The sequence below is a fragment of the Nyctibius grandis genome, chromosome 31, assembly GCF_013368605.1.
Source record: "Nyctibius grandis isolate bNycGra1 chromosome 31, bNycGra1.pri, whole genome shotgun sequence".
Lineage (NCBI taxonomy): Eukaryota > Metazoa > Chordata > Aves > Nyctibiiformes > Nyctibiidae > Nyctibius > Nyctibius grandis.
This window is the reverse complement of record NC_090688.1, coordinates 1,080,739-1,094,637: the sequence shown is the minus strand read 5'-3', so window position 1 is coordinate 1,094,637 and position 13,899 is coordinate 1,080,739. Positions and strand designations below refer to the sequence as shown.

General features: G+C 59.0%; 1 protein-coding gene across 15 annotated transcripts in view; it reads left to right on the top strand.

Annotated features, from left to right (window-relative positions):
- Nucleotides 1-13,899, top strand: part of TCF3 (transcription factor 3) — a 93,808-nt gene that overhangs the window by 67,868 nt on the left and 12,041 nt on the right. For 3 of the 15 annotated variants that reach the window (XM_068420854.1, XM_068420853.1, XM_068420866.1), the window contains 10 exons: nt 4,272-4,374; nt 4,662-4,801; nt 4,991-5,117; nt 6,018-6,076; nt 6,826-6,904; nt 8,508-8,581; nt 9,401-9,604; nt 11,028-11,151; nt 11,642-11,807; nt 12,845-13,083. In XM_068420854.1, the coding sequence (XP_068276955.1) occupies nt 4,272-4,374; nt 4,662-4,801; nt 4,991-5,117; nt 6,018-6,076; nt 6,826-6,904; nt 8,508-8,581; nt 9,401-9,604; nt 11,028-11,151; nt 11,642-11,807; nt 12,845-13,083 (1,315 nt within the window). The remainder of the gene's footprint in view (nt 1-4,271; nt 4,375-4,661; nt 4,802-4,990; nt 5,118-6,017; nt 6,077-6,825; nt 6,905-8,507; nt 8,582-9,400; nt 9,605-11,027; nt 11,152-11,641; nt 11,808-12,844; nt 13,084-13,899) is intronic. The other 12 variants (XM_068420869.1, XM_068420863.1, XM_068420862.1 and 9 more) reach the window with 6 other exon arrangements.

The window sequence follows — 13,899 nt, the reverse complement described above, 5'->3', positions numbered from 1 at the left end:
GTTTAAAACCGTTCCCTTCATCCTGTCACTCCATGTCCTTGTCAAAAGTCCCTCTCCTGCTTTCCTGTAGCCCCTTTAGGTGCTGGAAGGTGCTAGAAGGTCTCCCTGGAGCCTTCTCTTCTCCAGGCTGAACAGCCCCAGCTCTCTCAGCCTGTCTCATAGCAGAGGGGCTCCAGCCCTCTGAGCATCTCCGTGGCCTCCTCTGGACTCGCTCCAACAGCTCCGTGTCCTTCTTGTGTTGAGGGCCCCAGAGCTGGACGCAGCACTGCAGGGGGGGTCTCAGGAGAGCGGAGCAGAGGGGCAGAATCCCCTCCCTCGCCCTGCTGGCCACGCTGCTGGGGATGCAGCCCACATCTAGGAATCTTTGCCGTGACCTCCGGTTTCTCGTTTTGTTTTTGAACTTCCACACCTGGGGAGAGAAATTGGCATCAAGGCGGCGAGAGAAGCGCGGAGCAAAAGGAGTCGCCGGCCTCAAAGGCAGGAGATCAAAGGCTCGTTCTTGTCTGACTCGCCTGCGCAGGAGCCCGCCCCGTGTTATCGCTGGACCCCATGCAAAATAAATAGGTTAATCAGCACCTTATTAAAATAAAGTGCTTTAATCTGTAATTCCCTCGCTGCTTTGAAAACGCGGAGAGGTCAGCGGCTGGAATAGTTGAGGGTGGCTGAAAAGGGGAGTGATTCTGCCAAAGGCACCGACGGTGTGAGATGGATGTTAGAGGGATGTGAACGGCGATGCCGGGCAGGGACCGAGCGGCTCTGAGTGCGGACGGGCGCAGAGGTACCTGTGCTTGTATCCCACGGCCCTTGGGGTTAGTTCTTGTGAAATAGGTGCTGGGCTGGGGCAGTGGCAGTGCCAGGGCTGTCCCCAGGGCACGGAGCCCCTTCTCGCCTCCCTGCAACGTGGAGCTGGAAAGCAGGGTTAGTGCTCACGTGTCGAGGCATGGGACCCGGGGCTGGGTGAGGCCTCTGAGCCCCTTCGCCGGAGGAAGCCAGGGAGGGATTTTCACCTGGTGGGAAAGGACCTGGGGGTGTTGGTCGACGGTGCCTGAACGTGACCCAGCAGTGTGCCCAGGTGGCCAAGAAGGCCACCAGCATCCTGGTTTCTAACAGCACTAGTGTGGCCAGCAGAACTAGGGCAGTGATCGTCCCCCTGTACTCGGCACTGGTGAGGCCGCACCTCGAATCCTGTGTTCAGTTTTGGGCCCCTCACGACAAGAGAGACCTTGAGGTGCTGGAGCGAGTCCAGAGAAGGGCAATGAAGCTGGTGAAGGGTCTGGAGCACAAGTGTGATGAGGAGCGGCTGAGGGACCTGGGGGTGTTTAGTGTGGAGAAAAGGAGGCTGAGGGGAGACCTTCTTGCTCTCTACAACTGCCTGAAAGGAGGGTGTAGTGAGGGGTGGGTCAGTGTCTTCTCCCAGGTAACAAGTGATAGGACGAGAGGAACCGGCCTCAAGTTGCACCAGGGGAGGTTTAGATTGGAGATCAGGAATAATTTCTTCACCCAAAGTGTTGTCAAGCACTGGCACAGGCTGCCCAGGGCAGTGGTGGAGTCCCCATCCCTGGGGGGATTTAAAAGCCGTGTAGATGTGGTGCTGAGGGCCATGGGTTAGTGGTGGCCTTGGCAGTGCTGGGTTAACGGTTGGATTCAGTGATCTTAAAGGTCCTTTCCAACCCAAACGGTTCTGTGATTCTGTGCAAGTCGGTTCCTGCAGGATTTCGTTGCCGCAGCGAGTGCGGTGGTTGGGAGCTGTTTCAGGCCTTGAATTCACCCACTGGTCCCCGCTCTGTTCAGCTCTGCTCTGCCTCGGGTCCCACCCCAGTTCATGCATTTAAGCAAGAAAAACAGGGAGGGCGGGGGGGGAAAAAACGACAAACCCCAACACCACAAAGCTCTGCGAATCCCAGCGCTGGGGCTTTTCCAGCGGCTCTCTTGCCGCGCTGGCAATTTTCACCGGAGGAAATGACCTCACCTGGAGGTCCCCGAGGCCGCCGCCGGCGCGAGGGCTGGGGCCGTGGGATGGGGAGCGGGGACCTGGCGCTGATTTACCGCTTCCTGCGGCGCTTGGCCGGCGGCCTCCAGCTCCTCCGCATGCGGCGAGCCTGGGGATGCTCCTCGCTTGGCTGGTGCAGGAGTTGGCTTTTCACAGCAGGAGTTGGCTTTTCACAGCCTTCCCCCTGCGCTGAGCAGGGAAATGAAAGATTTGGAGAGGCCAGGGCCACTCTTGGGGCGAAACCCGGCCCCCCGGGACCCCACAGGGGATGGGGGGGTCAGGGATGGCGGAGCAGGGCGGGTAACGCAGCGAGATGAGCTTCCTCCCCTTTACTTTGCAACCCCAGTCCTGCTCGTCTCTGCTTATTTTTTCTTATTCTGATTTTTCGCTCTGGATTTATTAAATGGATGTTTTGCAGCTCGCCGCCGGCCCCCTCTCCGCTGCCGCGCAGCTGCCCGGCGCGCTGGCCGGGCGCCAGCCCCTGGCAGATGGCGTGGGGGGGGGCGGCTATTAGACGTGCTTCATTCGATTCCCCTCTCCCAGCTCCCCGCTATTTAATCAAATTAGAGGAAAAAAAAAAAAAGGCGATTGATGGGATTCTCGTTCTTCACGGCCTCCTCCGTTCCCCCCCGCTCTCCCCCAGCCGCCCGCGCGCCCGCTGCGCCCCGACACCGTCCTGCGAAGGCGAAGCCTCCTGGATTTTTCTTTTTTGGAGCTAGGGACGAAAGGCAGCTGCCGGCATCTATCAGGTTTTTCCCTTCCCCTTCTCTTTATTCTATTCCTATTTCTTTTTTTTTTTTTTTCTCCTCTTTATTTTACAAGTCTCAATCTGTAGCATCGATGCCCGCAAGTTGCTTTCAGCTGCCCAAGAGCTGATGGGTGACGAGGGGCCGGGGCTGCCCCTGGGGCTCTGAACCCCTCCCCGAGCTTCAAGGGAAGCTGCTCTGAAAAGCAGGAACTTGGGCTGCCAGGGGAAAAATCAAGCAGTGTATTTAAGTGCAATCACTGGTGCTTTTCAGACCTTTATTTTTTTAACGAAAAGATTCCTATTTTCTATTATTTAGAAATTATTCTATTTAGATAATAGAATAGAAATTCTAATAGAAATTATCTAGTCTATTAACAAAAAAAATTCCTATTTCCCTGCACACAAAAAAAGAAGAAATTCTCAGTGTTCTGGCCAGTTACAGACATAAAGAACAATTTTACCCCTTCTTGCTGGATGAGGACAAGGGGTCGGGGAGAGCTGGCTGGGTGTGGGGAAAGAGAAACTCAGGGCAGGTTTCTTTTCCAAAGAGAGCTGTCTTTTCCAGGCAGAGCTGGCTGAGCGCGCCTGGCTGGCCCCTGCACCCGCCTCTGCTTTCGTGTGTCTTTAAAAAAAAAAAAAAATTTATTTGTGGTTTCAGAATGAATCAATGGGGATGAAAATAGGCTGTAACAAAAGGTTCTCATGTAGTTTTGTGTGGCATTTCGGTTTCTTTGCGTGTTGAATTTCTGGTTTAAAAAAAAAAAAGTATGTTTTTGCAGTGGCAGAAGATGAAGTTCTGTAAGGGCTTTCTAGGATGGGTTTGGTTAATTTAGAAGAAAAAAAAAGCCCTTTTTTTTTTTGCTTAATGTGCCGTTAAATAACATAGCTGAAGGGTGCTGCAGAAATCTGGCTGAAAGCTGTCCGAGAGCCATCGCCTCCCATGTGACATCCCTTTTTTGAGGGACTGCTCAGCCCTCAGCTTTATGCTTCACCCGTGCCTCAGTTTCCCCTCGAGCGGGACAGGGTGATTTCTGCGAAGGGTTTGAGCAGGGGCTGGGCTGCTCCCGGCAGGGTCGGCGCGTGGGTGAGCAGGTCCCGAAGCCTCGTCGGTCCCGGTTGCCACCCCCCAGCCCGCGCCCTTGGGTGCGGGGTTAGCACCCAGAAATGATTGCTTTTGTGGTTACCCATAAAAAGTTATAACCGCAGAAAAAGGAACTAGAGCAGAGAGTTGAAACTTCTGCTGGCGCCGGCGTTCTCGTGCAGGAGGGGGCTGCGGGGCAGGCAGACGGGCCGGTCTCTGCATGACCTGGCCCCTGCGCCGTGCCCCGGCAGAGCCGCGCCGTTCGGTGTCGCCGCCGTAACTTCAGCTGAGCTGCTTCGGTTCCCCCCACCCTGGTTTTTGCTGTGGGACCGACTCTATCGTCTGCTGCGATGAATAAAAGTGAAGCTGCGCGGGCTGGGGTGACCCACGGGGAGGATGTGGGGCTATGGGGTGGCCAAGCGCTTCTCTTCAACCCCTTTCCTGCCCCGCAGGTGTATCCATCCAACTCAGGTGATGACTACAGCAGGGATCCAGCTGGATATACTCCCTCGAAACCTCCCAGCACTGTGTATCCCGGAGCCTTTTATATGGCAGGTGAGTTATTAACAACCCCAGCGTCCTGCAGGCCAGCCAACGCAGGGGCTGCCTGGCCCGGTGCGGCTGACGGGAGGAATTGCACAGCGGAGGAGGAGGAGGGAGCTCAGGGCAGGAGCGCACGAGACATGAAGTGGCTCCGATTTGCTCAGTGGGTGATGCTCGGCGTAGGCAGGACGCGATGGGGACAAATGCAGCCCCTCAGCCTGGGCTGCCTTGCCCCTGGGCAGGCTGTGGGGCGCGTGCCAGCGTCTCTGCCCCGCTCAGCTCTGGTTTTTTCCTTCCAGACGGGCTCCATAACTCGCCAGACCTGTGGAGTTCACCGGGTGCCATAAGCCAGTCAAATTACGGTGCCATGCTGGGCAGCTCCTCCTCTCCGCTCCCGCAGTCCGGCGGCTTCAACAGTTTACATCAGCACGAACGCATGGTAACGCGTCCCCGTGCTGCCTCGCGGGTGGGCTGGGGGGCTCCGCTCGGCCGGTGGCAACGTGTCACCTCGTCCCGTAGCCATCAGCTTGGGCCGGCTGCCGACGGGGAGGGCCTGGGTCCTGGCCAGGCTGCTGAAACCTGGCAGCCTTTTGAGGACACCTCTCCCCTCTCTCCCCCTCTCTGCTAGAATTACCAGCTTCATTCAGGAGAGGTTAACGGTGGGCTCCCCTCGGTGTCTGGCTTCTCCTCGGCCTCCACGCCGTACGGTGTCTCCAGTCACACGCCCCCCATCAGCGGGACAGACAGCATGATGGGTACGTACAGCCCCTCGGGCGCGTGGTGGTCCCCAGCGTGTGACCCCTGTCGTGCCGCTGCCGTGCAGAGGCTTAACTGGGAAAATCAGTGTCTTGTGCAAACCTCTGACGTCCAGGGCTGTGATATCTGTGTCCGACGTACCCGGGGACACTTCATCCCTGGCGTGTCACCCGTGCATGGAGTTACTGCGTGAGGAGGAGGCGCGGGGAGGTTCCTGCTGCTGGACACCTGGGCAGGCTGTAGCAGGGGGATGAGGGGCTGGCTTGAGGGCTTACACCTTGCTTGGGGGATCTGGGAGGAGAGCAGGATCTGTGGCATTATCTCAGAGGAGCCGTGGCTCGGATGAGTTGCGGGAAGGATTTGCACCTGCATTGCGGCAAGGCGGGGGTATGTGTGAAGCAGTTTGTCTAAATCTGGAATAGGAATGTTTGTGCTGCATTTGGATACCGTGTTAAACCCCCGAGTGCTTTAATCTCTGACCCTGCTGAACCTGTTACAAAACCTGTTACTGAAATGAACTCGTGTTCCCCAGGAAATGAGGATCCTGACCTTGATTCATAGAAAACCCCTGGTTTAGAGGAGGGGAAGCAAGTCTGGGATTGTACAGGCTTAAGATGCCCTGTGAAAATGGGCTGTGCTGCAGCAGAGACATTGATGGCTGTTGATGGCATGGCACCTTCGACCCGGGGTGTTATAAGGCCGTTTCTGCAGCCCACGAAAGCTGCCGGGACGTGTGGGCCCTCAGCCGGGCTGCTCTGAGCTGGGCACCCGTTTAATTTCCAAGCAAAGCAGTAAGAGTGAGAAATGTCGATCCCAGAGCGAGAAGGGCTCGTTACGGGTGCCTTGTCCTGCTGGGTTTGTGGCACCCTGGCAGTGATGTCTGTGTCCTCTCTCGGCAGGTAACAGAGGAACCACAGCTGGGAGCTCGGGAGATGCGCTCGGGAAGGCACTAGCTTCAGTAAGAGTTTCTGCAGATCCTTGACCCTGTCCCTGTCTTCTCGCAGCGTTGGACCTCCCCTCTATAACAGGGACCCTCTAGGCACAGGGGAAGATGGACACATTGAGATGTTTGGGTGAATGCACCCCAAAACCACAGCAGCCTCTGAGGGGAGGGTTCCCCCCCTCTGTGTGCTGCCATCCTGAGTCCTGGCACTGTGCAAAAGCGCCTTTTGGCAGATAAGGGAAACTGAGGCACTGGGTGTTATGGTGGCCCTGCAGACCCCTGCCCATGAGCCAGCTTTGTAGCCACTCAGCCTGGTAGTGGTCTGGCAAGATGACCCTATGCAGCCCTCGTAGCAGGTCCCAGTAGTTCTGGCCCTGCCTGGGCTGTTAGAGCTTGGGGTTGCCTCTGTCCCGCTCACTCCAGGGACCTTTGCTTCTGCGCGGTGGCAGAGGGGTGCCCAGCACTGCACCCTGCAATGATTTCGTGGGGCTCTCGCTTCCGTCTGAGGTGGGACCTGACGAACAGAGGCTGTAGCTGCAGGGGTGGCGGCAGCAGGGACAGAGAGAGACCCTGGGGGGGCCACGGGTGGACTAACGGGCTGGGCCATTGCGGCGGCTGGGGCCTGGTGTGGGAAGGGGAGGTGCCATCGGGTGGTCCCATCGGGTGGTCCTCACGGCACGGGGGCTTGGTGCTGCTGCTGGGGAGGGGGTAGAGACATTGCAGCGGTGGGCGCTGCTGATCGTGACCTGTTTCTCTCGCTCCAGATTTATTCCCCCGATCACTCTAGCAATAACTTCTCGTCAAACCCCTCTACACCAGTCGGCTCCCCTCAGGGGCTTGCAGGTAGGTGAAAAACATTGCTCTGTGTAAAGGGGATGTTGGGTTTGCTTTCAGGAGGTCCAAGGCAGCATACTTCCCAGATCACAGAATCACAGACTGGTTGGGGTTGGAAGGGACCTTAAAGCCCATCTAGTTCCAACCCCCCTGCCACGGGCAGGGACACCTTCCACCAGACCAGGTTTCTCCAAGCCCCATCCAACCTCGCCTTGAACACTGCCAGGGAGGGGGCAGCCACAGCTTCTCGGGGCAACCTGGGCCAGGGTCTCACCACCCTCACAGCCAACAATTTCTTCCTAATATCTCATCTCAATCTCCCTTCTTTCAGTTTAAAACCGTTCCCCCTTGTCCTATCCCTCCACGCCCTTGTAAAAAGCCCCTCTCCAGCTTTCCTGTAGCCCCTTCAGGTACTGGAAGATGCTAGAAGGTCTCCCTGGAGCCTTCTCTTCTCCAGGCTGAACAGCCCCAACTCTCTCAGCCTGTCTCCATAGACAAGCCCCAAACCCTCGTTAAAGATACTGTTGGCAATCTCGCCAAATCCCATTTATTTTTAAAAGGGGGAGAGTGAAGAGGAAGGACAAGCAAACTTGAAGATACTTTTTAAATGTCTCCTGTGAAGTTGCATGTCCGTCTTCTTTAATCGGTTGTAGCTTCTCCTCCGTTCGGAGCTGAGCAGTGCCCGGGTGCGGCGAGTGCTGCGGGCGTGAGGGTGACGGCTCTGCCTGCTCCCAGCTTTGCCCCTGCAGAGGGGTTTTAGGAGGCAGCTCTTCTGGAGGCACAGCCTGGCCCACACGGCAGCACCGCCGCATGCTTGAGTTAAAGCGTTGCTGCCACCCCCTGGGACCTGCTCCTGCCCCTCAGACAGCCCCTGGCCCTGAACATCCCGTCTGGGTGAGGCTGGGAGGTTTTGTCTCCTGTGGGAGGAGCGCAGTGGGAACTGGGAAGCAGCCAACTACTTAAAAACCATTTTCAGTGCCCAATGAAAGCCCGTCTCTGCTCTGTCTGGTGGGAGAGGTCTCGCTTCTGCCCAGCAGAGCTGGCGCTGAGGCTCCTCGGTGCCCGGGGTGCAGAGCGACATACACACCCCAGCCTGCTGCTCCCCCGGGGCTGGAGCAAGCCCAGCGTGTGTGCTGGCTGCCGCTCCCTGAGATCAGAGAAATCTCAGAACCTCTTGAGGGCTGAAGGCCTGAGCTCCGTTTCCTGCTGAGGCAGAGCAGAGGCGAGCCCACAGCAGGGGCTGAACAGAGGTTTCCACGGGAGACACGTGGGATCAGACCGTGACCCCTCCCAGCATCTCTGCCAGAGAAGTGCTCTGAGGTGAAACGCCTCTGGGGCACCCCGCTGCCTCGCAGGGCGGTGACGGGGAGCAGGGGGAAACCCGTGCCCATGTGCGGCGTGGCTGGCTTCGTACCTGCGGTGTGACCGTCCCTGCGCAGCCCCCTGTGGTGCCGTGGTGGCCCATGTGGTGCTGTGCATGGTGTGGTGGCCCACACACAGCGTGGTGGCCCATGTGCAGCGTGGTGGCCCATGCAGCGGCATGGTGGCCCAGCTTCCAGCCCCATCTAGTGGCAGCTGTGCCCGGTCCCAAGCTCTCCCCGTTTGTTCGCAGGCACATCGCAGTGGTCGCGAGCGAGCGGACAGGGTGCCTTATCTCCCAGCTACGAAGGGAGCCTCCACACTTTAGTAAGTGTCACTGAAAGATCTGCCTTCTCCTTTTCTCTTCTGTCCCTTGAGCACCTGGCGATAAAGGGCTTGTGGGTGAAGTCCCGCCTCCAAAACCTCTGGGGCCTGGAGGAAGATCGTTAGTTGATAGATGGAGGTTGGTTGGAAGTAGCTGAGCAGAGTTGGGCACCTGCTTCCCTGAGCCCAGGGCCTGGCTGGCACAGGCGCAGCCTTGCACCCTGGAGTCACAGAGTCACAGAACCGTTTTGGTTGGAAAGGACCTTTGAGATCGAGTCCAACCGTTACCCCAGCACTGCCAAGGCCACCACTAACCCATGTCCCTCAGCACCACATCTACACGGCTTTTAAATCCCCCCAGGGATGGGGACTCCACCACTGCCCTGGGCAGCCTGTGCCAGTGCTTGACAACCCTTTTGGGGAAGAAATTGTCCCTGATCTCCAACCTAAACCTCCCCTGGTGCAACTTGAGGCTGTTTCCCCTCATCCTGTCACTTGTTACGTGGGAGAAGAGACCGACCCCCCCCTTGCTACACCCTCCTACAACCCTCCCCCTGTTTAGGGCCCATTCGCATCCCTTTGTGTCTGGCCCAGGCGAACAGATTTCTGGCTCGTTTCTGCCTCCCGTTCCTGAGCTTGTGTGACCCCTTGTGCCTTTGGGGGATGGCACTGATGAGGTCGGGGGGTTACTTCTCCCCGTACCTGCCTTGTTGTAGCTGAGTGCATGATTGCCACCAGCCGTTCCTTAGTGCAGAGAGCTGCAGCGGGCTGCTGGCATTGCTGGCGTTAACGCAGACCTATTTCTCTGTCCTGTCCTTCAAGCAAAACAAAATGGAAGACAGGTTGGACGAAGCCATCCACGTGCTGAGGAATCACGCCGTGGGCCAGACGGCCGCCATGCCGAGCAACCACGGGGACATGCACGGGCTCCTGAGCTCGGCACCGGCCCTCAGTGCCACTGTGGGCAGCATGGGCCAGGGCTTCCCCGCCTCGGTCATGTCCCTGGGGAACAGGCACCCGAGTCTGGTAAGTGTGGAAGTGTCGCGGCAGCTGACAGAGACATGCTGGGGACCCACGGCGTGGGGTATCCCCTGGCATCCAGAGGAGGGTTACTTTTGATGTGAGAACAGCTCAGTGGGGTCTAGCTTGGGTCAGCTGTTGGCAGCTTGGAACGGGTGACGTGCACGGAGGTGCCGTCTTCATAGAATGAATCACAGACTGGTTTGTGTTGGAAGGGACCTTAAAGATCATCTAGTTCCAACCCCCCTGCCACAGGCAGGGACACCTTCCACTAGACCAGGTTGCTCCAAGCCTCATCCAAAGCCTTCATGCGGGGAGGTTGAACCCCTGCTCAGCACAGTGGTGGCTCTCAGGCACAAGCCCCGCACGCAGTTCACTCGTGCCCCTTCTCGGGGCAGGCAGAGGTGCTGAAAGCTCTTCTTCTTCCCTGCAACATGGATGGAAATCCCGCAAAACAGTTTAAAGCCCTTCCCAGGGGATGCAGGAAGAAGGAGGAGAGGGATCCAGTGCAGGGCAGGACCTTGGGTATGGAGAGGCAGGCATTGCCAGGACGTCCCTCTCTGAACCACCCGGGCAGGCACCGCGTCCCTCTGTGCACGCCGGGAGTGCGGACGTGTGACGGCTCATTCAGGCTGCGGGCCCAGGTGCCCTGAGCACGTGGATGCCGGGGTCCCCTGCTGGGTCACCAGGGTCCCCCCTTGGCCAGTGGCTGGTGACCACAGGAGCACGTTTTTGGCAGAGCTGGTTGCCTGCTGCAGCAAATGGTAACACGTCTCCAGTCTCTCTGGAGAACCAGACGTGCTTCCCTTCCGAGACTCTGCTACTGAGCGATGAATCCTGTGTCCGTCCTCTCTTGCAGACTGCTGCCAGCTGCAGAAAGTAGAGCGTTTGCAGCCAGGCTGGCGCTGTCCTGCTGCTCCCTGGCTGGTGTAGTGCAGCCCTGGGCTCAGAAAGGCTGCCTGACCCTTGCCCTTTGCATCCAGGCCCTTCGGGGTGAAGTTCATGCTGCTGGGATGTCCCCTACTGTGGTGGCACTGGGGAGGTGGCAGAAACGTTGGTGCTTGATGGAGACAGGACACATGCAGCCCCGGCAGGGTGTCCTCCCCCGTGTGCCAGCCTTGCGTCTGGGCAGAGAGAGGCTCTTCCATGGCAGGGGGAGGCAGCACTGCTGGGGGCTTTCTGCTGGCCCAGCTGCTGTGCAGGGCACGGAGCTGCTCTCTGCAGTGCCCCCGCCACGGGGCTGGTGCTGGAGCAGGGTGGCTCTTCCCTCCTGCATGCCCGTGCTCTGGGTGGTGGGAGCGTGTGAGGAGGGCACGCGGCTGCGCCCCAGCCCGCTCTGCGGAGCCCCGCGGCCATGCTCGGGGTCACTGTGCCCGTGGCCGTGACACTGCCCCCCGCCTCAAGGCTTGCTCTGCTTGTTCTGCTGTAGGTGGGAGGAGGTCACCCCGAAGACGGGTTGTCCGGCAACCCCAGCATGCTCCACAACCACGTCACGCTTCCGTCCCAGCCCAGCTCACTCCCTGACCTCAGCAGGCAGCAAGACACGTTCAGCGGTAAGGCAGCTCTCCACGTGGGCACGCTTGAGGCTCGCCTGCCACGGGGGTGATTCGGGTCACCCGTTAGGTCCAGCCCTCTGCAGCAGCAGCAGCCTGGGGGGAGATGGGTGCTCTTGTGCAAGGCCAGTGCTTCCTTGCAGCACCCGCGGGGCAGTTTCTACCTTGAGCCTTTTCCAGAGGTTTCACACGCGTGTTCCTGTCCCTGCTGCCAGCTGTGGGTGCACAGAAGCCCCCGGGCCCTGCTGTGCTGGGGGAGGTTGGGCTCTGACTCTGGAGGGCCTGGGAGATGGGGGGAGAAGAATGGGGAGTGGTGGCAAGGCAGAGCCAGCACCCCTCCAGCTCCTCTCGCTGTGGACTGGCAATGCAGGATGGGTCCGGGATGCCGCACGCTGGCGATGCAGCGCAGCAGGAGCAGGGCCTGGGGACCCCCCAGCCCTCCGTGTGGGACAGACCCCTCCAACCTCCGTGTGTGGCTCTGCTTCCTCAGCAGGCTTGTCAGGGGGGCTGGGGCGAAGCAGCGTCTCCTCGGGAACCAGCGAAATAAAGAGGGAAGAGAAGGAGGACGAGGAGAATACGTCGGTGGCAGATAACTCAGAAGAGGAGAAGAAAGAGCTGAAACCCTCCCGGAACAGAACAAGGTGCTCTTTGAACAGGTCTCTCCCTTCACTTACTCTGTTACCAGGCTGGAGGCATTTGGGCTGGGGTACGGCCACGGTGACCCACCAGGCACTGAGCTCGGCCCGCTGAGGCTGGGGGCCATCCTGCAGTGCCAGCCCCTGCCCTCCCACCAGCCCCTGCCCGCCGCGGGAGCCTTCTCTGTCCTCGCACAGAGGCAGCACAGCCCGGGCTCCCGCTGCTTCCCTGTGGCCGGTCGCTTCGTGCTGTGCCGGGGAAGGGTCCCTGCCGCCCTCCTCTGCTGGCTCCTGTCCCCATGGCCACAGAGCTTCCTCGTGCTTGTAAAGCAGAGGGCTCCTGCCTTGTCCACATGAGCTGCGCCTGCCTGCGTGTCGCTCAGGGCATTGCTTGTGGCCGTGCGTGGGCACGACCAAGCGCTGAGCTCCCCTCGGTCAGGGGCAGGAAGGTTTTGACCTCCTCCCTGCTTTGGGTGATCTCCGCTGTCTGCTTCGGGCTCCTGTATCCTCTGTCACATCCAGCCAGACACGTGGCAGCAGATCAGGTAGAGTCCTTCCAGCGCGCTGGCTTGGCTGCAACCTCGCCATCGGCTCAGACCTCCCTGGCCACGGTGATGCTGCCCGGAGGGGCAGCGCCAGCCCCTCTCCTGCCACACTGCAGCCACCTCCTGCCCTGGAGGCAGAGGGCTGCGTCTTCCCAAAATGCCAGCTTGGGGACACCAGTGTTGGCCCCCACACCTTCTCTGGGCCACCCTACAACCTCCGGGCAACAAGCTCAGGCCTTAATTGCATCGTTGTGGTTTCTTTCTTTGTTGTTTAAAAACAAAACAAAAAAAAGAGGCAGAAGAAGAGCCTTAATTGCTTCTCTCCAAAGTCACTGCGTGTCCCCATGTGTGAGCGTGGGGCACCGGGCCGGCAAGTCCCAGCGGGGGCACGTGGGGCCACGCGTGGGGCTTGGCGTCTCGGTGCCTCGACGTGTGTTTCTTTTCTGTGAGTTGACCAGTGCTGAGAGTGCACGCGAGGAATGTCCCTGTCTCGTTCTTATTTTAAACCATTAGTCAAGATGAGGATGAGGAGGACGATCTTCTTCCCCCAGAGCAAAAAGCCGAGAGAGAGAGAGAAAGGAGGGTCGCCAATAATGCCCGTGAGCGCCTGCGGGTCCGTGACATCAACGAGGCCTTTAAAGAGCTCGGACGCATGTGCCAACTCCACCTAAACAGCGAAAAACCGCAGACCAAACTCCTAATCCTACACCAGGCCGTATCAGTCATACTGAACCTGGAGCAACAAGTTAGAGGTCAGTGAGGGTCCCGGAGTGGTGATATTTTACGTATCTGATCGGCACGGGGCTGTCTGTCTGTCTGTCTCCTGTGACATGTGCTGTGGTGCCTCGCACTGTCTCTCTCCCGTGGCCTTGGGTTCCCAAGGCTGTTGATGTCTTTTTTTTTTTTTTCCTCTTTTTGTTTCTTTTTTGCATCCCTGCTGTTCTCTCTTTTGTTCCCCACTGCCGCTGCGTGTGCTGCATGCCGATCCCCGAGTGGGCACCTGCGCCGTCCTCGCTTTCCCGCAGCCAGGTGTTTTGCTCAGCTGCTTGGCCAGCAAAATGAAAAAAAAAGAAAAAAACAAACAAAAAAACACCAACAAAAAAACCAGCAAATCTCCCAGAGGGGGCCCAAATCTGACGTCTGTCTGAGGGCTGCTGCAAGCGCAGAGCCTGTCTCTGCCCGCGGCCGCAGCAGCAGTGAGCAATGCCCCATCCTCCTGCCTGCCCATCACGGGGCTCTGCGCTCCCGTCCCCACCGCTGCACCCCTGCGTTTGCTGGCACCTGGCAAACCCCTGGGGATTGCCGGAGCCACACGAGGGGCAGCGGGACGGAGCCGCTGAGCCCAGGGTTGGGCAGCCCCTCGCTGCCTGTACGAACCGGGCTCCGACGCGAGCTGGGAGCGCTGCGCATCCCCAGCAGAGCCTGGAGCCGCAGGCGGGCACATCCCCCTCGTCAGGGCACGCTCGCTCCCTTCCCACGCGCGTGTGCGCCTGTCTCAGCCACCCGTGCTCGCCCTGGGTGCCACCCGTGCTCACTCTGGGTGCTGTCCCTGCTCACCCCGGGTGCTG